At 42.6% G+C, this 26,370-nt stretch overlaps 1 protein-coding gene across 2 annotated transcripts; it reads right to left on the reverse strand.

Moving 5' to 3' along the window:
* Positions 1-205: 205 nt before the first annotated feature.
* map3k20a (mitogen-activated protein kinase kinase kinase 20a) lies at positions 206-26,266 on the reverse strand. 2 transcript variants are annotated; one of them, XM_086123107.1, is made up of 22 exons: positions 25,849-26,266; positions 24,732-24,809; positions 24,535-24,595; positions 22,962-23,151; positions 21,747-21,834; positions 19,921-20,022; positions 19,124-19,189; positions 18,863-18,891; positions 18,463-18,600; positions 17,803-17,889; positions 17,245-17,319; positions 17,067-17,173; positions 15,810-15,945; positions 12,674-12,718; positions 12,569-12,599; positions 12,340-12,479; positions 12,190-12,252; positions 11,748-11,837; positions 8,008-8,124; positions 7,846-7,920; positions 1,155-1,305; positions 206-1,078 (listed from the first exon to the last, which is right to left on the reverse strand). In XM_086123107.1, the coding sequence occupies exons 3-22, from the start codon at positions 24,567-24,569 to the stop codon at positions 384-386; spliced, it is 2,460 nt and encodes an 819-aa protein (XP_085979233.1). In that variant the 5' UTR covers positions 24,570-24,595; positions 24,732-24,809; positions 25,849-26,266; the 3' UTR covers positions 206-383. The 2 variants fall into 2 exon arrangements, with proteins under 2 accessions (XP_085979233.1, XP_085979234.1); XM_086123108.1 differs by lacking the exons at positions 24,535-24,595; positions 24,732-24,809.
* Positions 26,267-26,370: the final 104 nt, after the last annotated feature.

Genomic DNA, 26,370 nt, shown 5'->3' on the forward strand with positions numbered 1-26,370 from the left:
AACACGTGACCTATATTCACAAACCAAATAAAGTTTTGCATATCTCCGAAAAAAAATGGATGTGTGGTTTTCATGTTTGGTCTTGGACTTTCACTTGTATAGCGCTTTATGCTGTTATATGCTTACTGGCAAAAAAAGAAAAAAGGCATTTAATTAGGAACAGTGCCATCAGAAAAGTGAGTAAAAACAAAAAAAGCAACAACTCTTAGGCATGTTGTAACTTTAATAAATATATTTTGAGCATGATTTAAATGAGCTTTTAAAAAATACAAACCTCATAATTCATTCCTACACATCTTGTACAACTCCCTTGAAGAGCATGTATTGAAATATTTACATGGTAAACTCAATTCAGTTGCTGACATGTACGGCGCATGCCATAATTAAGTCCTCCCCCCGGCGCCGCGTCCACCCCACCCTCCTCGCCTCGGGCGACCCCTCACCGCTTTATTGTCCTGTCGCAGTAACCTTTTGTGGCGCTCCACTTTGATCCAGCCGCCATCGTTGCTGGCTTTGGCATCCTCACTTTCCTCGTTGGGGTTTTCCGTCACTGACATAATACCGGGTATTACGCGTGGGCGGATCTGCGCTGCGTAGCCGTAACTGTTGGACCGCGGCCTCATTGGCTGTCGTGGGTTTTTGTTGCTTTTATTGCCGCTTTGGCCCCCTCTCGTATTGCCCCTCCCTTGACCCGCGGCGCTGCCAAAAAAACCCTGTCGTCTGTACTCGAGGACAACGCCCGCGCTGAGGGGTCGCTCTCTTTCCGACGTGCCCTCTGACGTGGTGCTGCACGGACTGCTGCCCTTTGACCCCAAGTAGAGCGGGGACAGTTTGGCCGAGAGGCCGGCGGTGGGCGAGGAGCTGCGAGAGTCGTTCCAGGGGATGACAGGGGCGCGGACGGGCGAGCGCCGCGCCGCCGCGGCGTAAGACGACGCTTGGCTTTCGTGCGCCGACAGGAACTGAGGAAGCGTGCAGGCTCCCGAGCTGGTGAAAGTGGGGAGGGCGGCGTTGGGCTGCTGTGTCTTCTGCCAGACGATTTGCCGGAGCCTCACACTGCGCATCCAAGCTTGGTCGATGTCTAACACACATGACAACAATTGTGTTGTAGCAGGGAACCAAATAGAGGGTCACTTTTTTTTTGTTTCACATCTTACCGGAGTTTATCTCGCTCCTGGGGCTCAAGGTAAAGTGAACGGGTGTCGGTTCGATGACAAGCTCCACCGTTTTGATGACATCCTGTCCACCAGTCTGACACCACGTCATGGGGCAGCTGTGTTTAGTTGACTTTGGTAACCTGACATTACTCTGTATTGACAGGTTAGGAAGGACAGATCATTTGCTTTAAAATAAGCCCATGATGAGTTAAAAAAGTGTCCGCGAGGAAGGGTATGATGTGGTTCTTTGCAGTAACTCAGTAAAAAAATTGGCTCTTCGTCTCTGACTGGTTGGCGATCCCAGATGTATAGTAAGGCGTTTTTGGCCCGAAAAAACGACATAGTATAGTAAGGCGTTTTTGAGCCGAAAAAAACGACATAGTATAGTAAGGCATTTTTGGCCCTTAAAAAATGACATAGTATAGTAAGGCGTTTTCGAGCCGAAAAAACGACATAGTATAGTAAGGCGTTTTTGGCCCGAAAAAACGACATAGTATACTAAGGCGTTTTTGGCCCGAAAAAACGACATAGTATAGTAAGGCGTTTTTGAGCCGAAAAAAACGACATAGTATAGTAAGGCATTTTTGGCCCTTAAAAAACGACATAGTATAGTAAGGCGTTTTTGAGCCGAAAAAAACGACATAGTATAGTAAGGCATTTTTGGCCCTTAAAAAACGACATAGTATAGTAAGGCGTTTTTGAGCCGAAAAAAAACGACATAGTATAGTAAGCCGTTTTTGGCCCGAAAAACCGACATAATATAGTAAGGTGTTTTTAGGCCGAAAAAAATGACATAGTATAGTAAGGCATTTTTAAGCCGAAAAAAACGACATAGTATAGTAAGGCGTTTTTAGCCCGAAAAAAACGACATAGGCGTTTTTGGCCCGAAAAAACGACATAGTATAGTAAGCCGTTTTTGAGCCGAAAAAAAACGACATAATATAGTAAGGTGTTTTTAGGCCGAAAAAAATGACATAGTATAGTAAGGCATTTTTAAGCCGAAAAAAATGACATAGTATAGTAAGGCGTTTTTAGCCCGAAAAAAATGACAGTATAGTAAGGCGTTTTTTAGCCGAAAAAATCGACCATGTATAGTAAGGCGTTTTTAAGCCGAAAAAAACGACAGTATAGAAGGCGTTTTTAGGCCGAAAAAAACGACATAGTATAGTAAGGCGTTTTTAGCTAACAAAAACGACATAGTATAGTAAGGCGTTTTTAGCCCGAAAAAAACGACACAGTATATTAAGGCGTTTTTAGCCTAAAAAAACGACATAATATAGTAAGGCATTTTAAGGCCGAAAAAAACAACATAGTATAGTAAGGCGTTTTTAGCCCGAAAAAAACGACATAGTATAGTAAGGCGTTTTTAGCCCGAAAAAAACGACATAGTAAGGCGTTTTTAGCTTAAAAAAAAACAACATAGTATGGTAAGGCGTTTTTAGCCCAAAAAAACGACATAGTATAGTAAGGCGTTTTTAGCTAAAAAAAAACGACATGGTATATAGTAAGGCGTTTTTAGCCAAAAAAAATGACATAGTATAGTAAGGCTTTTTTAAGCCGAAAAAAACGACATAGTATAGTAAGGCGTTTTTAGGCGGGAAAAAACGACATAGTATAGTAAGGGGTTTTTAGCCCGAAAAAAACAACAAAAACAACATAGTATAGTAAGGCGTTTTTAGCTAACAAAAACGACATAGTATAGTAAAGAGTTTTTGAGCCGAAAAAAACGACATCGTATAGTAAGGTGTTTTTGAGCCGAAAAAAAAACGACATAGTAAGGCGTTTTTTGGCCGAAAAAAAAAGGCATAGTATAGTAAAGAGTTTTTGAGCCGAAAAAACCGACATAGTATAGAAAGGCGTTTTTGGCCTGAAAAAAACGACAGTACAGTAAATATTCCCATCCCCGGAATTCTATGGAAAGGAATATCCTTCACCCGGAATAAAAACCTATGCATTAACATTTTGACTACGATATTACATGTTACCTGGAGTTGCGTAAGCGGAAATTCCACTACCCGTAACCCGGATGGAGGTGTAATGCCGCGGGAGCTTAAATACACGCAACGCCCACCCGATGCGACGGAAAAGACAACGCTGAAACAAGTTTTCACTTCGCGTTTTTCGATCATCAGATTCTAAACGACGACGCGCAAGTGAGTTTTTAATGCCGTGCGTTTTACTGTAATTGTGAATGATTTTAACTTTATTCACTTACGTCCTGTAGAACGCGGCACTAGCTTAAAAGCAGCACCCACTCAACACGACCGAAGAAACGTGTTCACTTTGCCGTTTTCATTCATTATGTCGAAAAAAACGACATAGTATAGTAAGGCGTTTTTGGCCCGAAAAAACGACATAGTATAGTAAGGCGTTTTTGAGCCGAAAAAAACGACACAGTATAGTAAGGCATTTTTGAGCCGAAAAAAACGACATAGTATCGTAAGCCGTTTTTGAGCCGAAAAAAAGACATATATAGTAAGGCGTTTTTGAGCCGAAAAAAACAACATAGTATAGTAAGGCGTTTTTGAGCCGAAAAAAACAACATAGTATAGTAAGGCGTTTTTGAGCCGAAAAAAACGACATAGAATAGTAAGCCGTTTTTTTTTCATTCATCAGATTCGAAACGAAGACGTGTAAGCGACTTTTTATTGGCGTGCGTTTTACTGTAATTGCGAAAGATTTTAACTTTATTCACTTACGTCGTGTAGATCATCGCATCGAAACGTAGAAGAACTGTAACAACTGGAGCGGAGCGAGTGAAATGCATCCGTTTGAGCGAGGCTGGACACAAAGTTAAAAAGATCCAGCAGACACTTGGAGTCGGAAAGACGCAAATCTACGAAACTTTGAACAACAAGGCATCGATTCAACTCCTGATGACAAGCCACCATCCAGCAAGGAAGCAATGCAAATGGCAACAAAAATCCTTAAGTATGCACAAGAATTACCAGACATCGGTGATCAACGGGACAGTTACTTGCAACTAGCTAGAAAACTGTATGACACGCAGGCAAACATTGTCATAAACCAAAGAATGCATCCAACAAAACAATCCAAAATATATATTATAGTATAGTAAGGCGTTTTTAGCGGAAAAAAACGACCATGTATAGTAAGGCATTTTTTGACAAAAAAAACCCGACCATGTATAGTAAGGCGTTTTTTGACGAAAAAACGACCATGTATAGTAAGGCGTTTTTTGACCAAAAAAACGACCATGTATAGTAAGGTATTCTTGACGGAAAAAAAGACCATGTATAGTAAGGCATTTTTTGACGAAAAAACGACCATGTATAGTAAGGCGTTTTTTGACCAAAAAAACGACCATGTATAGTAAGGTATTCTTGACGGAAAAAAAGACCATGTATAGTAAGGCGTTTTTTGACGAAAAAAAACGACCATGTATAGTAAAGTGTTTTTTGACGAAAAAAAACGACCATGTATAGGAAGGCGTTTTTTGACAAAAAAAACGACCATGTATAGTAAGGCATTTTTAGACAAAAAAAAACACGACCATGTATAGTAAGGCCTTTTGTGACGAAAAAAACGACCATGTATAGTAAGGCGTTTTTAGCGGAAAAAAACGACCATGTATAGTAAGGCGTTTTTTGACAAAAAAAACCCGACCATGTATAGTAAGGCGTTTTTTGACGAAAAAAACGACCATGTATAGTAAGGCGTTTTTTGACGAAAAAACGACCATGTATAGTAAGGCGTTTTTTGACCAAAAAAACGACCATGTATAGTAAGGTATTCTTGACGGAAAAAAAGACCATGTATAGTAAGGCGTTTTTAGCGGAAAAAAACGACCATGTATAGTAAGGCATTTTTTGACAAAAAAAACCCGACCATGTATAGTAAGGCGTTTTTTGACGAAAAAACGACCATGTATAGTAAGGCGTTTTTTGACCGAAAAAACGACCATGTATAGTAAGGTATTCTTGACGGAAAAAAAGACCATGTATAGTAAGGCGTTTTTTGATGAAAAAAACGACCATGTACAGTAAGGCGTTTTTTGATGAAAAAAACGACCATGTACAGTAAGGCGTTTTTTGATGAAAAAAACGACCAAGTATAGTAAGGCGTTTTTGGACGAAAAAAACGACCATGTATAGTAAGGCGTTTTTGGACGAAAAAAACGACCATGTATAGTAAGGCGTTTTTGGACGAAAAAAACGACCATGTATAGTAAGGCGTTTTTGGACGAAAAAAACGACCATGTATAGTAAGGCGTTTTTGGACGAAAAAAACGACCATGTATATAGTAAGGCGTTTTTTGACGAAAAAAAACGACCATGTATAGTAAGGCGTTTTTTGACGAAAAAAACGACCATGTATAGCAAGCCGTTTTTGGACCAAAAAAAATGACCATGTATAGTAAGGCGTTTTTGGACGACGAAAAAATCGACCATGTATAGTAAGGCGTTTTTTGCCGAAAAAACGACCATGTATAGTAAGCCGTTTTTGGACAACAAAAAAAACGACCATGTATAGTAAGGCGTTTCTTGACGAAAAAAAACGACCATGTATGGTAAGGCGTTTTTGGACGAAAAAAAGACCATGTATAGTAAGGCGTTTTTTTGTCAAAATGTATAGTAAGTTTTTTGTCAAAAAACGCCTTACTATACATGGTCGTTTTTTTTCGTCCAAAAACGCCTTACCATACATGGTCGTTTTTTTTCGGCTCAAAACGCCTTACTATACATGGTCGTTTTTTTCGTCAAGAAACGCCTTACTATACATGGTCGTTTTTTTCGTCAAAAAACGCCTTACTATACATGGTCGTTTTTTTCGTCAAAAATGCCTTACTATACATGGTCTTGTTTTCGTCAAAAAAAACGCCTTACTATATACATTGTCGGGTTTTTTTTCGTCCAAAAACGCCTTACTATACATGGTCGTTTTTTTCGTCTAAAAACGGCTTACTATACATGGTCGTTTTTTTTCGGCTCAAAACGCCTTACTATACATGGTCGTTTTTTTCGTCCAAAAACGCCTTACTATACATGGTCGTTTTTTTCGTCAAAAAACGCCTTACTATACATGGTCGTTTTTTTCGTCACAAAACGCCTTACTATACATGGTCTTTTTTTCGTCAAAAAATGCCTTACTATACATGGTCTTGTTTTCGTCAAAAAAAACGCCTTACTATATACATTGTCGTTTTTTTTTTCGTCCAAAAACGCCTTACTATACATGGTCGTTTTTTTCATCTAAAAACGGCTTACTATACATGGTCGTTTTTTTCGGCTGACAACGCCTTACTATACATGGTCAATTTTTTTTCGTCTAAAAACGCCTGACTACACATGGTCATTTTTTTCGTCGAAAAACGCCTTACTATAAATGGTCTTTTTTTCGTCTAAAAACGCCTGACTATACATGGTCTTTTTTTTCGGCTAAAAACGCCTCACTATATACATGGTCATTTTTTTCGGCTAAAAATGCCTTACTATATACATGGTCGTTTTTTCCGTCTAAAAACGCCTTACTATACATGGTCATTTTTTTCGGCTGAAAACGCCTTACTATACATGGTCGTTTTTTCCAGCTAAAAACGCCTTAGTCATTTTTTTCGGCTAAAAATGCCTTACTATATACATGGTCGTTTTTTCCGTCTAAAAACGCCTTACTATACATGGTCATTTTTTTCGGCTGAAAACGCCTTACTATACATGGTCGTTTTTTCCAGCTAAAAACGCCTTACTATACATGGTCGTTTTTTTCGGCTAAAAACGCCTTACTATACATGGTCGGGTTTTTTTCGGCTGAAAACGCCTTACTATACATGGTCGTTTTTTTTTCATCGAAAAACGCCTTACTATACATGGTCGGGTTTTTTTCGGCTGAAAACGTCTTACTATACATGGTCGTTTTTTCCAGCTAAAAACGCCTTACTATACATGGTCGTTCTTTTCGTCCAAAAACGGCTTACTATCCATGGTCGTTTTTATTCGACTAAAAACGCCTTACTATATATACATGGTTGTTTTTTTCGGCTGAGAATGCCTTACTATACATGGTCGTTTTTATTCATGTAAAAACGCCTTACTGTACATGGTCGTTTTTTTTCGGCTAAAACGCCTTACGATATACATGGTAGTTTTTTTCGGCTCAAAACGCCTATGTATACATGGTCGTTTTTTCCGGCTAAAAACGCCTGACTATACATGGTCGGGTTTTTTTTCGTCTAAAAACGCTTTACTATACATGGTCGTTTTTAATCGTCTAAAAACGCCTTACTATCCATGGTCGTTTTTTTCGGCTGAAAACGCCTGACTAAACATGGTCGGTTTTTTTTTCGTCTAAAAACGGCTTACTATACATTGTCGTTTTTTTCGGCTAAGAATGCACATTGGGTCAGTCCTTTTTTTACCCAATTGCTTTGGCGCCATCTTGCTGTGAAGGAACTATGTTGACGTGAGTAAAGAAGCTTCATGTCGTGACGAACCAAAGCCCCTCCTCTCATTTCAACTTCAGTCCATCGGCATCAAGATGGGACCTAAACCAATATTTGTTGCCCACATTCCACTCCTACTGGCATATGAAGTCACCAATTTCCTGTCATTTGCCAAAAACTGACAGGTACTTTCGGCAACAATAACACAGTAAGTCAAGTACTAGAACCAAACTGAATCGTGTGTTACTGCTTCATGGAATCAACAAGTGGTTGGCGGGTGTCATCGTTCACCTTATAGCTGACTGCGTAGTCCACTTTCTGATTCGGCTGGATGCCGACAATCCATTTGTCCATCACAAACGGCGGCTGCGTTTCGAACGGAATGTGTGCGTTAGTGTGATACAAAACAAAAACAAAAAAGGGGGGAGGGAGAACGAACGGAGCACATGAAACCTTCGTCATCCGCATGGGTTCCACATCCTGCCGATTGGGGCTGAAGACGACATCCTTGATGTAAGTTAAGGCCGCGTCGTCTCCGTCGAGTTCCAGGAACATTTTCCACTTGCAGTCCTTAACAGGGAAATAGTTCATTGTAAGGCACGGTAGGCAGTCTAAGTGCACTCAGCAAACCGACGCCTGATTCCCACCCTGGAATAAAATAATTGAGCAGGCCACTTTTTCTATATGGAGAACTCCGGTGGGTGAAGCAACAGCACAACCTAGAGGGCGTTCGGCAGAAGTGCCTCAGAAACGAATGGTCGTCAGTCAAACGGGAACACTTCCCAGCGGTACTTGTGGCACTCGGAGAGGCACAGCAAGCAACATGAGGTGCTTTTAAGATTTCTTCCATCGAACTTTATGCCCGTTGTTATGCGAGCAGACAATGCGCAGACAAACGGCAAAATACTATCGGAGGGCTCGCTGACAGGGTGAACATTTTTGGCTAACGATAGCATTTAATGAGCACACGGAGGACCTTCACAGTTCGCACGCTGACACTGTTGAACAAATAAATCGTTCTGAACGCTGTCCTACGACACAGACTGGAGATGACTTCACACGTCGTATGATGAAAATGACAAAACATACAACCCCCTCCACAAGTGTTAGAACGGCAAGGGCAATTATTCGCGGTCGACTGAAGACATTTGAGGTTTCAGATCAAAAGATGAATAGGAGACGAACAGCTTTTATTTCATGGGATTTACGTCTAGATGTGTTCTACAGTGCGCAAAACGCCACAGTAGACATTATTAAATAAACTTCAAGTAAATAACATTGAATATTTGGCGGGATAACCGTGACTCGCATTAACAACATCAAGCCGGCGACCGGTTGACTTCACCAGACTGTTGCTTTCTTCATTTTCCAGGCCTTTACTGCAGCCTCATTCAGTTGTTTTTGTTTCTGGGGGTTTCTCGCTTCAACCCCCTCTGGTGACCGACTTGACTAGTCTTAAGATCTTTTACTCCCCCCAATGAAGTCTTTTGTAATCACCCCCCCCATCTAAAATGTAATGTAATGTCACCGAAGCCACCTGTGGATTTCTTAAAAGTAGAGTTGCAGAGTGGACAGCATTTTCAGGGACGCGTGTAAAATAGTCAATCTCAAAATGACTCGTTTTTATCAAATAATGTTGGGGGGTTTTGTGAAACGTCACAAATATTGGACTCTGTATCATTTCACCGTGTGGGACCTGCCAAAGTCATGTCCGTACATCCAGTGGGGAAAAAAAATAGTTTTGTGTTTGTTCACTCATACGACTTCGGAGTTTCGTGATTCTGCGGCATATTCATGTTGACTGTGTGCTTCCAGAAAAGGACACCGAAGGCACTTTCCAGTGACACTGACCCAACAGGATCACCAAAGTGTCCAGTTGTATCTGAAAGTATCGTCCACCAAACCGGTTGTGGTTGTTTTCTTCCTCACATAACATCCCCGTGGAGGGGGGGCGGGGGGGTCCATCCAAATGGGAACAATGCCATAGCCCCTTTTTCCCCTTGCGCGCTACATGCTGACGAAGCAGTAATGATTCCAACCAATCCCCAAACGTCCGCCACGAAGCCACAGGTCACCGCTTAACCACACGGGGTTCAGGGTGCGGGCCAATCCATTGTGCGCTGATCACAGGGAAGGACATCAGAGGAGCGGCGCTGACACACTCGTCTGAGGAGCCTTCACCCTCTACCACTGGGGGCTGTGAGGCGGGGGGGGGGGGGGTGCGAGGGGGGGGGGGGGGTCGTCATCTGAAAAGGGAAGCTGGCCGCGCTCGGAAACACACCGGTGGCCTCGGCGTTGGCCCCGGGACGGTCGCACTGGGGCTCCCGCGTCGCCGCGAGTCTAATCACTCCGGCAGAAACAATGTCGCGTAATGATGCCTTGGACCGAGTGCATATAATGACAACTCATACATAATTCAGCACCTTTCACTTGGCTGCACGGTGATATCCTCATTAGCAGGGAACCCTCAGTGGCTGTCAGATGGTGGCCGCTCAATCGCGAGGCCCTCATTTTGTCTTTGAGAAGTGCAGCTGCTTCCATGACACCGCCAGCAAAGAGGGGCGCGAAGAGGAGGGGAAAAATGCAGTGTGGGTTTGTTTTATTTTGTGCACGCACACACACACACACACACACCAAAAAAGGAAAAAAAAAAACCTTCCAGTTTGTAAAAACAAGGCTGACACGGAACCTGACACCAGGCAGGGGAAAATAATTAGCTCTCATTTTCTCAGCCTCCTGTTTCCTTCTCCCCGCTGTGTTTTCGACCCGCTAAACCACCACATGTCAGAAGAAATGGGAGGCAATTAGCGGGCTCGTTTCAGCCCCGCCGAACACACTGAAAGAGGACTATTTATGATGGGACAATGAACAGCTGAAAGATTAAATAACGTTTTCCTTTGAAAAAGAAAACGACTTCTGGCTAAATGGGCTACTTTTGATTAAATTCGAACGGCAAGTGAAGAGCCGGCCTTTTTTTTTTTTTTCTGGGCGCTCACAAAGGGCGGCGAGTGAGTGGCGCTGGATGTGGTACATGGAGGAGAATGACATGTTTATTTGTCTGCTTTTCTACCTGTAAAATGATGCCTCTAATGGTCAGTGTAACAGCTATCATTAGGGAAAGCCTCGGCATATCAATGCTCCGACTGCCACCAAACAGTCTTCATTGATTGAACACATTTTTTTGCTGTACGCTTAAACTGACTGACCACTTTATTCGGTACACCGGCACCCACATCCAATTCTGCCTTTTTGAAATCTAATCATGCTCAAGCTTGATTGCTTTCTTTATTTGACACACAGAGGGGCAACATATGAGAAAATTCCCTTACGATGGTAAACAAAACATCATGACAGATAATCAATCCACTTTCAATCGAATACCTCACGAGCGTGCGCGCTCATTTGTGTAGCATTTTTCTTATGCCTAAACATAACGGACGAGACGTTGGAGCTGTGAAATATATCTGCCTAAAGCTTCTGGTGGCTGGAAGACATCCCATTGGGTTGCGACCGGCCTTTCACCGCGCAACAATGAGGCGTTCTAAAGCAGCCATGTCCCGGTCCCTAAGCCCGGGTGCACGCTTGTGATGGACCGATTATCGGCCGGACCGATTATCGGGGCTGATACTCGGCATTTTGACACATATTGACACTTTTAAAATACAACGGCCGATAAGAAATCAATTAAAAACAGAGATGTTAAGCTCTCTACTGTAAAACTGCAGGATTGTGAAACTGTCAAAAGTTGTAATGCCTGTAATTAATATGCTGTACTTACTCCTGTAAATTTTAAGGGATAAAAAAAAAAAAGTAGTTCCTTTCTTCATTTTATATTTTTGTAACTAATCGGCTGATTAATCGGTTATCGGTGTTTTACTCTGCCAAATATGGAATGGAATGGACAAAAAAAATTCCTTTCCGTCTGTCCCTGCTCAAAAGCAGCCACGCTAGCGGACACACTGAAGAGAAGATACTTTTTTAGGCTTTTTAGCATCGCTTGCTAGCAAGCTATGCTAGCTAGCTATGCTAGCTAGCTAACTGAAATAGTAAAAAACAAAAACAAAAAGTTGAATGTTATACCTCCACAATTGAGTCATATAAATAATTCTCTGTCTTTTCACGTGTTTTCAGCGACTATTTTCAAATGTGTATAATGAATTTCAAAATAAAGCACAGTCAAATAAGAAACTTACCGATTTTCCTGTCCCTGGCTTCCAGTGGTACCCAAAGACGAGTTCGAGGTTAACACTTTGACTGCCCTCCACCTCATTTTCAAGCTCCTCCTAGAAAGAAAAAAAAAGTTACAAGAAAAAAAGGTTCAACAAAAGTTACATTCAAGGGTCACAACATTAGGAACACCTGTACCACATGAGAAGGGGAGCTCGAGCAAATGTTATGCTCCGTTCGCAGTAGAATATTTTCTTTGTTCTCTTTCCTGCCCGACGGCATTTTATTACAGCCATTCACTTTTGTTTATACAGTGTCATCCATCTTTTTTTCTTTTTTTTTTTAGAACGACATAGCCTGCACAGTATTTTTGAGAACCTTTCCAACAGAGCGAATTTACAACAGCCCTCATAAAAACAACTCAGATACGAGCAAACAGGTTCGAGGGAAGACTTATCACACTCTTACCTTGAGCAGAGGTGGAAAGTGCACCAGGCCGAGGTAATCATTGGTGAGCTTTTCAATTTCACTCTGCCAAAGCGGAAACGCGACAGAAATCTCACAACAAGCGCCCAAAAGCATCATGGGAACCATCCCAACGTTTTAGCCCGGCCTTGCCTTCAGGTGCATGACGTGACCTTTGGACTTGATGCCCATGTCGCGCATGTCGTTCTCCGACAGCAGTAGGAGCCTTTTTCCCGTGATGTGATTGTCTCGAAATAGGTCAGCATAAAGGTGCATGCCGTACGTGCCGCCCACTAAGGGGAGACAACGACAAGGTCAGCTCATACTGACGATCAACCTTTCAAAATCATGTGTGGGGGGTGGGGGGGATGTCGTTACAAACCTTCACCGAATATTTGCTGCATCCAGAAATACTGCGCGGCATGACGGACACATGTTAGCGGTAAAGAACAATCAAACAAGCACGGTGCGTCGTCGCCACACTGACCACGTGCTCCTCCGTCCACGTGTAGATATCCAGCGTGGGCAGCAGCTGCACGGACGGACGCAAAAGGACAAACGCACGTCAGGAGAATTGGAATTTGGCAAACGTGAGGCGGAAATGTCCCCAAAATGGAAGACAAGACATCTTTTCTTTTCTTTTTTTTTTCTTTCCGTCAGGGCCCCCGACGGTCTTTTATCAGACTCGAATGTCCGTCCGCCTGCGCCCGACGCCCTCCATTTGAATGACAAAATCATTTATTGCTCAATAAACGTAATGGCGCAGAAACGGGAGAGGCAAAATAAAGACGGCGTCATTGTGATGGGTAGAATGGCGCGTGATGACAGAAAGGGTGGCGTAGAAAATTGGGAGCAAAGACGACTTAAGTGAGGGGAGTCGTCTCTTTTCAGCGTCTCCTTCAGATTAAAAGCTGAATGCGGGCCTCGAGAAACGGCGGCGGAGGCTGTTGCCGCTACTGCCGCCGCCGCGCATTTCAGAAAGACACTCAGCCCCGCCAGCGCTTCCCGCCTCCTCCTCGCTGCGCTTTTGGAAGGAAGCATTCCGTCTTATTTTCGAACGGCACTTTAGCAAATAAGAGTCCTTTCTTCAAACTTGTGACTTGCTGTTATGTGCAATCTGCACAATTTTCTTTTTTTTTTTTTTTTAAATCATGCAGTCCTCCCTCCATGTGGGCCAAAAGGTACGCGACGCAATCAGACCCATGAAGGTTTTTAGTCAAGCAAGATTTTCTGTAAATGGTTTCCGTCCAAGCTCTAAATGGATGGATAATCGCCTTAACGGTTGCACATTCACATCACCGCAAATGTAAAGGAACAAAGACATAAAGAAAAAAAAAACATTTGGGATTCCATTCAAAATGTGACGTGAGGAAGACATCTCAAAATCGGAGCAAAATTTGGGAGGAATTTCCGACTGCTAAATACAAAATGACGAAATTGCGGCATCGCGCTACTCGTGCCCCGGCGTTCATCTTCTGAAACTGCCATTTCTGTGTTCATGTTTTAGGCCGTGTCACGTGACGGCAAAACAAGACAGAAATGTGAAAATCTAATTTTTTTCCGTTGGTTGGGGGTTTTTTTTGTTGTTGTAACGCTTTTTTTGAATTCTAAGACAGATGAGAACAACAATATGAAGCTCATCCCAAAATACAACAGTGCTGCAAATTCAATGTGAACAATGCCCTGGAATCGAACAACGTCGAATAGAATTACGCAACGCATGAGCAGCATTTCCAGGGTCAAATCTGCAGAGACATTGTAATTATTAAAATAGCAAATTATTTTTGGCCTTGTTATTAAGTACTTCGCACAAGGACATCTCAGTAAGTGAGAGACTGGCCCAACAACTGCACTCCGCCGCATTCAGAACAAATTGGCCAATCTTAATGTCAGCAAAATGTCAGCTGATCATAAAAGATTGGCTTCTCCCCGAAGGAACCGGCACTCGTGGCTTCTTTCTTCACAGCATGGCACATCGAGCATACCGCAAATGAGTTCCATAATGTCCATAGGCGGCCGAGGACTCAATGGAGAATTCATTTCTCTGTCAAATGGCTCTTTTTCCTGAATGACAGACTAAATGCATAAAACGCACAAGAAGCACACCAAAATAGCGCTTTCATGATGAGTAATTATAGCTAATGGTTTAGGAGTAATTGATCGAGAAACAAGTTTTTCCACAACACCAATCCTGCATTAGTTGGAATTTGAGTTGACCGACAGATACGGCACATTGATTTAGCTTCTTGGTCGGTCAGGTGAGAACAGGGCCGTACGGGAAGGACATACAAGCCGTAAACCGCCCGGAACCCCCCCCCCCAAAAAAAACCTGCTACTTCTGAACTATTACCAGAAACCATAAAAAAAAAAAACTTTTTAAATGGACTTTCACATAAGAGTACACGGGCTTATTATAAAGAATTGCGTACAATTGGCTGCCTTGGCAACCCAAGAGCAGCCAGAACCGCTTGTGGGGGGTTTTTTGGTTCTTTTTTGCTCACGAGTACTGGAACAAATTGGTGGCAAACAAAAATGAAAAGAGTTGTAAGTTCAGTAACTTTAACTTGACGGTGACGGCATTATTTCAAATACTGTGGTGCCTCTACTTACGAAATGAATTGGTTTCGGAAGAAATTTCTTCACTAGAAAATTTAAAATCAGGACATACTCCTCAGCCGCGGTGTATTGTGCATGCAACAAAGCTAATAGTGATTAAATTATAAAATATAGGGAGGACATTTGATTGCCAAGACCGTAGTAGTCAATAAAAGGACCTCAACTGTACATTTTGGAACACGTCATAAAAGGAAAGTCGGGTATTTGCGTCTTGAACATCGTGAGGCAGTCAACGTCACATTCCTGTCTGAGGGCGTGATGTCACGTATGCATCGTGTCACGTTTTCGGCATGTTGTCGACTCATAACGAGTTCATACGATAGTATATAAACAGAGAGAGATTTGCATTTCCAAGCTGGAAACGCAGTCACTGTTTTGAGTTTGTGTCGGCTAAACGCTAAACTATGATCGTTTGTCGCAAACGCTGTGCTGTCAACAGAGTGTTATCTAGCTTCAATAACCCTTTTTCAAATTTAATGTAGATTTTATTTTTTAAATTATTTATGTTAGGTGTAGTCTAGAATACTCGGTACTCTATTTATTTCTTATAAAAAAGTAGTTCATTTATATTAAGTGAAATCCAGAAAATAAGTTTTTTCATATATATATATATATATATATATATATAAAATCTTTACTCCTAAATGTCACTCTTAAAAATGCACTTCCGATAAGGTGGCAAAATCGGGTGTAAATTTTTATTTTGAGCGGGGTTGTCGGTATTTGCTGAATGTCACTCAAGTAACTTTGAAAATCACATAATAGAAAAATGAATAAATTACTTTGCAAAACATGTCATCAGTAAAGTACCTAAGTTACTTTTTTAAGATCACTGTGGCAACGCTGCTCATGCACTTTCTTCCACCACTGCCTCATACATTTCACACACTGTGGTGGTGGTGGTGGGGGGGCTTCTGTAATTCATTCACTAGCCGAGAGGAGGCGCTGCTGAGGCCACTTCACAGCAAGGTTGTGCCAGGGTGAAAAAGCACCAAGGAGCAACTTACCGGACTGTTGGACTGTTCGATGAGTTTGCGCTCCCACATCTTCAGCCGGCGCTCCCTCTCCTTCAGCTCCTGCTCTTTGCTACTCAGGTCTCTCTCCAGCTTCTTCAGCCTGTCGAGCGTGGCTTCGATTTCGCACCTGCAACGCCACCAAAAAAAAAAAAGTCTCAACAAGACTCGGACATGTGATTTGTGTCATATCTGACATTTTAGGTGGTTGGTTTGGTACTTAACAGGATTACGGAAGAGAAAAAAAAGTGGATGGATGAAGTTGTGGTTGTGCTTAAGGTTTGATTTTTTTTCTTCCCCTCTTTTCATGTGTTTGATAGGCATATATTCTTCCTTTTTTGAAAAATTAATAAAGCTCAATTGCAAGGTTTTTTTTTTTAATTTGCCATTATTTTAATGTATTATTTTATTTTATACTTTTGTTCTCTGGTTGTTATTTCAAGTTGAGAGGAATAAATACAAAGTTTTGAAATCCATAAATAATTGTGTTCCATCATTTAGAATAATTGTGATCAAGTACTTTGCAAATCATCATAAAAGCCCCGCTCTCAAAAGTCAGTTCAGTTCAGTTCATCCTCTAGCTTTGCATTTTCGGCTTTCTTTAATGTGATGGCGCAGATGTGACAAGGTCAAGGAAAATGTTGAACATACCCCCCCCCCCCCCCCCCCGACGGTAACCTCAAAAAGCAAGTCTGTGTATATTCCGGAAACTTCAAACAAGCACAAACATCTCTTGGACCACCTGGACCTGGAGTCTAGCGAGATTGTACTTGGCGCAACGTGACCACTCGGCTATTTGGAGCCCGCCTCACCTTGCGCGGACGCCGCAGCGGCAGCGCCAGCGCGACTTTGTGAAGAAGAAGCCGCACGGCGCCGCCGCCGAGGGGCTGAGGCAGAATAAAGTAGCAGCTGAGACTCAGGCTGTGCCGAACATCAACTGAACCTCCAGCTGCTCACACAGCCCAATTAAACACTTCTACTTGAAAAAGATGGTGATTATTTTTAGGGCCTTATGGGTAAAGAGAGGAAATATATCCAGATGGAGGATTGGTTGGAGGTTTTTATGCCTTTCTATCGCCGTCAGTCAAGTCATTAAAGATCTATATGAACCATCTCCACTTCTTTTTTTGTATTTCCCGACCCCCGTCAGCCACATTTCCCCCGCCATTCTTTGCAATTTCCTTTAGGCTGAGTGCACATTGATCCGCCGATACGTTGCGTTGGCCTTGCGGAATGGCGGCGTGACGTTACCTCCATTCAGACTTGTTGTGGAGGAAAGAGTTGCACTGTTGGGGAAGTTGGCTGTCGTTCGCCATGGTCTCTAAAGTAGACAGGATCTGCTTGAACGTTGGCCTCTCCTGAATCGAGGGAACAACTTTTTAAGTCGTCGTGGCTCTCAATGGGCGGCTCAAGTGCTGGCGGCGCTCACTTTTGGATCCGTCATCCAGCAGTCCCTCATCAGCTTTGCAAAGCTGGCAGGACAGCCGCTGGGTATAGTCAACCTCTGAAACGCAAATGCACACCGGACCTCCTATTCACTGGCGAATGTGACGTCGGTGTGTTTCAACAAAAATGCCACATTGTAGAATACCCATCCATTTTCCGATCCGCTTTATCCTCACAAGGGTCGCGGGGGGGGGGGGGGGTGCTGGAGCCTATCCCAGCTGTCTTCGGGCAGTAGGCGAACTTACAGACCTGCACTGCCGATATTGTGCTTACCGTGGTGCCTCGAGAATTTCATTTCATTCCATCTGGGATCATGTTTGTAGACCAAATACTCTTTCCCCATTGAAATGAATGGAAATGCCATTATTCCGATCCAGCCTCCCAGATAAAACAAAAAAGATACGACTGTAATTTATAAAAACGTAGACCGTAGTCATGACATCATTAGAAGGAACGCAAAGAATGCACCCGCTTTTGGCTTCACTTGCAGCTCCTTCTTTTGCGCAAATATACGGTATTGAGCAATTGGGTGATAAATTACCTCCTCCTTTTCCACAACAAGCCAAGCAACTTGTAAGCCTTCCAGGCCTTTGAACGGTACCTCGCGTGTCAGCATTTCCCAAAGCACCTGTAAACATAAGCCGTGCGGAAATAGTCACACGTTCGTATGCGGACACGTCAAAACACTTCAACGTGTGCTCCAATAATGGTTGCGGTCATTGTCATGCATTCAATGCAGTCACAATGTCATGTAACCGTGTTCAGTTGAAATTTAAAATTGGTTTGGAATTGTGCATTTTTAGAATTTGATACATACACACACACACACACACACACACACACACACAAGTGAAGACATCACTTCTTAGAATAAACCTAAATGAGATTTTCCAATAGTTAGGCTCTTTCTGTGTGTGAAAATGGAGTCTTGGGCAACCAACGGCTCCATACGGTCTCACAGTTATCACTCAAAAGCACAAGTTGACTCATAATCATGTTACTTCCCCAACCGCGATCGTCGCCAAGGGCGTCACCCCCCCCCCCCACCCCCCCGGATGAGGTGTGGCTCCAAACCCCAACTTTTCCCGAGGGAATTCTTTCTTCGAACTTTTTGGCATCTTAAAATTGACACACACACGCGCGCGCCCCCACGCGCACTATTTCTTTCCAGTTTGCGCCAGCTCTGGTTGTTGCCACTCACCACTGCGTAGGAGAAAGTGTCACAGGTCTCAGATACCGGCAGGCTTTGGATGACCTCAGGCGCCATCCATGGGAAGGTGCCCACTAAAGACATGTGTGTCGTGTGGGTCAAAAACTTGGAGGCCCCAAAATCACAAATCTGGAAAGAAAAAGGAAAAAACTAACATTTCACAACCTGAATAGCTTTCAATTGACTGTGTAAGCAAATTAGCAACAAAGATCAACACAATTGCTTGGCTAGTAATTGAATGTGCGGAGCATGACTTTTTTTATGTAATAATTTTTGTTGTTGTTTATCATACTGTGTTCAAGAACACAATATCAGCTCAAGTTATCCGTTAACTATCCTTTGCATGACATTTAATCTACACATTAGGTCCATACTGCAGAATACCACCTACCTTGAGGACTTTATCTGCCGTTATAACAACTGAAAGACAAATCATAATTTCTCTGCGATTAAAAATGACAAAAGCGGTCATTAAAACTGCACGCATAACAGCTTGCCAGACGCAACATTAGATACACACCCGCGGAAATGATCTCTCGGACGAAACCGGGCATTCATCCAATTTTTGGAGTGCGTCAAATGGAATTGCGCAAGGTGTACCTAATGTTTTGGCTGCCACGTATACTTGAGAAGCCAAAACTAGTATAGTTACCATTCCTTGACTTCAGGTCTCTGTGGATCACCTTTACGGGGGCCTCCGAGTGTAAATAGTGGATTCCTGAAGTCAAAATAAAACAGAACAATGAATTCTTGGCCCTCATTATTATTGTGAAATACTTCTTTTTTTTTTGTTGTTGTTGTTGTTGTACTGACTTAGCCTGATGCTAAAAAGGCGAACTCTCTAGACAGTGATTGGCATCAAGTTGCGGTATGACAACAACAAAATTAAATAAGTAAATAAAATACATTTTAATCCTTTCATGCATCCAGTAAACTTAGAACATGATAAGCTGTCCACTGTCGTAACCGCTGTCCCCGAAAAGGTTAAATGTAAAATAACACAAAGAAAGATGTTTGTCGCCAGGCAAAGAGCGTGTTTAAACTTTTTTTTTTTTCAGTAAGGTAGAATTGTTGTTTATTTTTTATTTTTTTGGAAAAGTGTAGTTCAGTTGTATTTAAGTTGAACCATTTGCATTTCATCTTTAACGGTTTGTTTTTAAACACTCAACTATTGTCTTTATGTGCGGCAGATTTCAAATGGAATCTTTTTTTAAGTACAGTTTTTTTTATTAATATTTAAACACGTAACGTTCCAGTGGCTTAGGATAATATTTAAAATACACTTTTTACTCATTTTTTCTGAACATGTGATCATGCTGGTCATTATGGGATGTCTTTTAAGGTGGGGCTCGGCGTTAAATGTTCGAGAACCACAACTGGTCGCGGCCTTGAAACAAAAAGGAACTTCTGTCGCGCTTGCTGACTTGTAGATAACTTCGGTTATCTCACCTCTGGCGATCTCTGTCGCCCACGTCATAATGTGCCCCATGTCCATTTCTTCACTCTCGTCGCAAGAAAGGTAGTCATACAGTGACCCGCCGCTTGCGTATTCTATCCAGGAAACAGGAAAGCACAAAAATAAACACTTCTGGGGCAGGCCCAAGAGCACAGAGGAAAATTTTAAGAGCATTGTGCCTGCCTCTAAATGTCGGTGTGGTTTTTTTTTTTTACAAAATATGTCTGACAGACCACTGACAGGAAACAAGTACTGATCTTATTGATGTTAGCATCTTGTATCACAGTCAAAATAATTTGCATTCTTGCTTTGATGGCAGATTTAGCTTTTTTTTTTGGGGGGGGGGGGTGGTCAAACTTGCTTTGTTTGATAATTGTGACCAGTCGATTGACCTTCGAATCTCTCCGCTCTGATAGGCGGCTTGTTTACTAAAATCCACGAGGTCACGAATTTGACTTGAAGCACTCGGAAGCGAAAGATATGTTGAGCAATCAAGCTTGCATTTTTAAAGTAAAACTAATTGTTGAGGGGGGAAAAAAAAAATCATTATTTTATCAGTCATCCTAATGAAAATGCTAACAAAATGTATTGTTGATATAAGAACCGGGTTGCTATGACCCCCCAAAAAAAAAATCATTTTTTTCTGCTCATTATTTGGAATGAGCGCCGCTACGTTTTACAGGCTCAAAGCTCCGCTTCTTTTCATGAAGGTGTACTGTCAGGTTTTACAATAGCCAAACTCGGTCGCGGTTACGCCTACTTCCGCAAAATGTGCATTCCACCGCTGCCAAGACAACTTACGGCGAGCCACTAATCACCGCCGTTTATCGCGCGGGCACCTTATTATACCCACGGCACGTTTGCTTAAAACGTATACAAAGCCAAAACACCAACAACGGACGGCAGCAAGTCAATACCTGTCTGCAGCCGCACTTTGCACTTGAATATGTTGCGTCCGCATTCCAAAGATAATATGACAGGGACGCCGGATGAACCGCTCCTGCCTATCGCTAGCTTTTCAGAACTTTTTGACCGATTTTTAAAGTCTCGGGCTTTGTATTTAAAAGCACCTTAGGCCCCCCCCCCCATTCACTAATTCGTGCGAGCTGATCTTCCTTCTGAGCGGCAGCAGTGAAGGAAGATCAGTTCCATGCATGTAAATTGAAGCGCGTGTACATATTGGCTGCTGGGGAGCACAAAGTCAACACAGGAAATTACAAAGGGTAATCATAAACACTTTCTGCCGGTAATATGATTCGCCCTTGAATAAACATACACCCACGATCGACTTTCCAACAACAAATTTCATTTCTGTTGCCAAGATGGACGCCGCAGCAGAAATGTCTTCTCACTTGCTGCTCGCTGTTTATATTCCTGCATGATTGAGGCTAACTAATGAGACATTTTTCTTTTTTGCTATTGATCATTTTTATTGAAACTAAGTATTTCAAGTCAAGTATCAAGTACAACTTTGTCAAATGTGCTAACATACAGCACAGATGAAATTTCCTCCCTCTTAAAGAGACAACAGACAACACGAGGAGCCGCTGCGGGTGCCCGTGCCGCCATCAAAAGAACAATTAACATAAAATGACAAAATAATTTCACTTATCAAGTACCAGTTCTTGGTATCAACAAGTACTGGTAGTCAAAGTAATTCGACTTGTATTTGGTCTTGGGGGGTGGGGGGGGGGGGGGGGTCATCTGGTATCAGTGCAGTAGTACTTTAAATTCTGCAGGGCAATAATGACTTGCCACCAGGAACAAAACACTTGGAACTGGTAAGCGCGTGCAGGGCAAAAATATTTCCGTCACTTACCAGTGACGATTCCATAGTTGGGAGCCTCCACGATGGCGCCATAAAACTGGATGATGTTACGATGGCTGAGGACGCTGAGGATTTCAGCCTGAGCGGTGGACACACATGTCATTTTCATGAAGCAGGGAGAAGAAAATCTGCATTTTTATGCTTACAAAACCTTTTATGTGTAAATTTTGGGGGTCTCGGAACGGATTAGGGCTTTTACATGGAAAACGCGTCACTACTTAGAAAATGTTCTAGTTAAGAAATTTCTTCCAGAACCAATTAGTTTCGTAAGTAGAGGTACCACTGAATTTTCATTTTCCAATTATTCTTGTATGAGTTTCGTGTCCTTGGGTTTTTTTCGGATGTCCAACTGACATATTTGGTTTCCCATGACTCTTTGTCGCCAGCGATTTCTGTTTACACTTTATCGGTCCTCCGTTTTTCGATAAATATTTTGGTTTCGTAGTTTGTCTGTTTGCGTTTGTGGGATCCGCATACCATCCGGTTCGTTGTCAGAAACACCCAAATTGAGATTCAAACCCAGAACGTGCGAGCCGTCTGACAAATAGTGTTCATGATCAATACTAATGCTGACTTTTGATTGACACTATGTAGAATGTTAATAACTCTGGATGCAGTGTTATAGAAATTGACAAATGAATGCCATTTTGGTGGTGTCAGATCGAACACATTACAAGCTGTATTATAGTTACGTAGCATACTAGAAGCGAAAACTCGAGCGAACAGAAACCTGACAAAAGCACTTAATTCGTAAGTGAAGCAAAACACTGTAATTAAGCAAACAATTGCTTCCCCACTTAAAAGATGACATTTTTTTTTATTTCACCAGACTTGATCCCTGCAGCACTGAATGAAGTTCAGCCTGTGATCTTGTACTCGAGATCTATAAAAGATACTCAAAATATGCTGTCTGTAGGCCTATAAATGAAGCTTTTTCAGTGATTCTTTTTTTTTTTGTCTTTAAAACAATGTGCCGGTGTTTGAAGCAGGGGCACCGTGTTTTGAAACGGTGCCAAAACAGGATTTGCCAGAGGTTTCTTTTGCAACGCCATTCTCGTGGTGGGGGAGTATAATGACCATGAATGATGTGTGCGCAAGTCACCACATCCCACTAAACGGGCTGGCAATTAAAATGATTACAATCGTGACAATTAAAAAAAGTAGAAAGTGTACATGAAAAGCCCCCAGGGCAATTATGACTCCCACCTCGTTCTCAATCTTGAGCAGCTTTTTCACGGCCACCTCTTTGTCCTGGGAGATCCATCTGGCCCGGTACACGCTTCCGAAGCTGCCGCCGCCACAGTTCTCGAAGAAGTGGATGTCATCGAACTTGATTTGCACAAAGGAGCCGCTATGAGACGACATCTCATTCTGACACTTGGCGCTGACACCGCTTCTGGAAAATCACAGGGATGAAAAAGTGGAATTACGGTTCATGTGGAAAGCCGTGTCTGCGCTTCCATTTATCATTGTTTTGTCATGTAAATGCAATAATTGCTGCAGTACATAGAGAAAAGAAATACACTTACAATCCACACCCGTTTTTTTTGGGGGGGGGGGTGGACATCTCTACTTGCTGAAAAAGAAGCAACACAGTTTTGCCACTTTGTGCAAAAATAAAATATGGCTCTGGCTTTGATGCCATTTTGTGGCATCTTGGAGCCAAGGAACTACGTGGAAGTGATGGGAGGAATTTCATTTACATTCATAATCAGTCAGGGATATCCCTTACCTTGCCTTGTCGAATAGAATAAATGTTTTGCACCGCATTGTGGGCAGTTAAAAAGTTTTATTGGACGAACACAATTCCTGGCTTATTTTCTCTCTTACCTGCAGGAGCGCAACTACAACACCACTAGCCCTAATTTTTTTTGCACGGCACCTGTCTGATGCAAATTGCAGGTTAACTATCCACAGTTTTCTTTCTTTGGGCATTTTTGTACATGGGTGCAATTAGAAAGGGGCATTTGCGCCGTTGTGGGAGTGAACATAGACGGCCGACTTGATGACCGGCGTGCGCAACACATGTTTGCAAGGAATTGCAAGAAAATCTTCACATGCGGATGATGTAAAGTTGGTTGCTGTAAAGTGGGCACTTGGAGACCGCTTTCCACCCCTAATTGTGTGTCTGGGCTACTGTAAAATCGTATTTACAGTTTAAGCATTTTTTTGGGGGGGGGGGGCTGAGCTATCTGGGGCTTTAAAAAAAAGTGTTACCTCGTCCCTCATTGGAATTGCTGTGCATGGATGGATTTTGCTCAATTGTCACATAGGGAGCCAATGCTCTGCGACCATTAACGCGTATTCATGCTACACTAAGCCCTCGCGGGAAGCTGCTCCACGGGCCGGCCCGCTGTATTGTGTGTCCACTCAAGCAGGGTCACGGGGGAACGGTGACACTGCACCACTCGTTCTCGACGCTTCTCCCTCAACAGCAAACACGGCCGGAGGCGTGGCAGCATTGTTAAAGTCACACCATGCATAAGGACGGACGGCGTGTCCTCACATCCAATCACAGGCCACTTTATTAGGCGCCTGCAAAAATCTTCGGCCGTCGAATACAAGATCTGCGTCAATTGTGTGGTTGTAGCCGCGCAATGGTGAAAAACTGGACTGTGTCATCGTGAGAGACGTTTTTAATTAGGCTACCACATTCAGCTCATTCATTCAGGAAATTGAGGATCTATGCGGGAGAACTGGATTTGGTCATTGGGGACTTGATAGAGTTCTGCCGACTCATTCTGACTGAAGAATGAAGATTTGGAAGAAACAAGCATACTGATTCCGTAGATCCATCCTGCCGAGCAACTTCATATTTCCTTGGCAGAATCCAAATCAACCTAAATGACACCAATGGGAACATTGTTCCAAAAAGTCAGTCAAAGACTTAATTGCACTGCAGACATGCACAGATGCACTCAGTATAAAAACTGTTGCATCTTCATTTCCGTGCCAGGGAAAGTCTAGTTTACTTACCATGTTTGGGAATTTGTCAGACCGCGCTGTGCCGTGCTGGGATTCACACACACGGACACGATCTGGGTGGAAGGTAGCCTACAAGTATCCATTTCACAATGGTCATTTGTGATCAACTTGACATCAACTTGCAGTTCCTCATAAATGTGCTTGGCGCGCTTCGGTCTTCTGCGAGTCTATTTCTGCGTCCACAATGTCAATCACTATGCACGCAACTCTCCTGGGCTGAATTTGAAAGGAATGAGTTGAGCCGCTTTCATTGGGTAGGAAGCAAATCGATTGTGTTCACTCCCACAACGGCGCAAGTGTCCCTATCTATCTGTGTCCATCAGCAAAAATACCGTAAGAAAGAAAACATCACCATGCGCACAGTTTGACTTTACACGAGACTTGCGCTTAGCACAAAACTAGGGCCCTATATCTCCACAATTCAGGACTACTTTGTTGTCAGTCTTTTTCACAGGTTTTCATCAATTATCTTCAAACACGCAAAATGTATTTAGAAAGAAATAGCTGCAATCACCTCACAAGGTCTGTCAGATAAAGACAATTGCATTTAATCTTTGTTGGGCAAGATTTATTCAGGTGCCATTTTATTTACGTTTGTTCCCCAATATTTTAAGCACAGCATTGAGGTTCAAAGTGCACAATGTTACAGTGGCACACAGTCATACTAAATACACTTTGTGGTCATAAAACCGTCTCGATTTTGATGATCAATTCATCCCAGTGCAATACTGTTTTTTTTATGATGGTGATAACTAGGGGAGCCAAGTATTTTTGAAGGAGGTCATTGGGACTGAATAGATTGATAGATAGAATACACTATTATGAGGCTTCGAAAGCATCCATCATCTACACTTTACATTCTGCATCATAGAAATTATGTGGATAAGAGCGTATTGGTAGTACCTGGAGTAGTTGTAGACTAGTAGTAGTGTGCATGGTCACAACAAAACGGAAAACATGACAAATTTGCAACTTCATAGCAAAACGTAAAGAGCGGGCTTTGATTTAAGAGTTGAAAGTTCTCAAACTATCGTCCATGAGGATGCCGAGCCACGCACAAAACAAAGCAAAAGCGTACACAAATGTACTGTACACTCATCATACGTACCGCATACAAACTTTTTGGGAGGTCGTCAAGCGGCTCGTCGTTGCAGGAACACAAACTGGAAGTGAAGAACCTAAAATGTTCCCGGAAATCGGGCGATACGCGCCTCTTTTTTTTTTCACGTACTCTACCCACGGTGGTTTTACTGGTTACACAACTTCTTGACTTGATTTGAAGGACGAGGAGGACCGGCCTCTTTGGACCCTCAGTTCTAATGACAACAGCGCTCTCTGCTGGCCACAAACAGGAATGACGTGTTGTTGCTGTTCTACAACAGTCCAGGTTGTCCTTGCTTTATAACAGAGTTCCGCGATGGCGGCAACGTCACGGCGTGTTTACGTAAATCGAAACTGGAGCACAGAAATGCCCAATTTTTTTTGAAAACAAACAAACAAACAAACAAAAACAATGCTAGGCCATAATTATGAACCCATCGTAAAAACATTAGATTGGCTCAGATCATCGAGTGGTTTGTCCACTGAGCAGTGAGTTGGCAATTTGAATCTCACCTCAGAACAAACGAGT

This window comes from Hippocampus guttulatus, chromosome 11 (genome assembly GCF_054856545.1).
Source record: "Hippocampus guttulatus isolate MCC_2025c chromosome 11, RoL_Hgut_1.0, whole genome shotgun sequence".
In the NCBI taxonomy this organism is placed as follows: Eukaryota; Metazoa; Chordata; class Actinopteri; order Syngnathiformes; family Syngnathidae; genus Hippocampus; species Hippocampus guttulatus.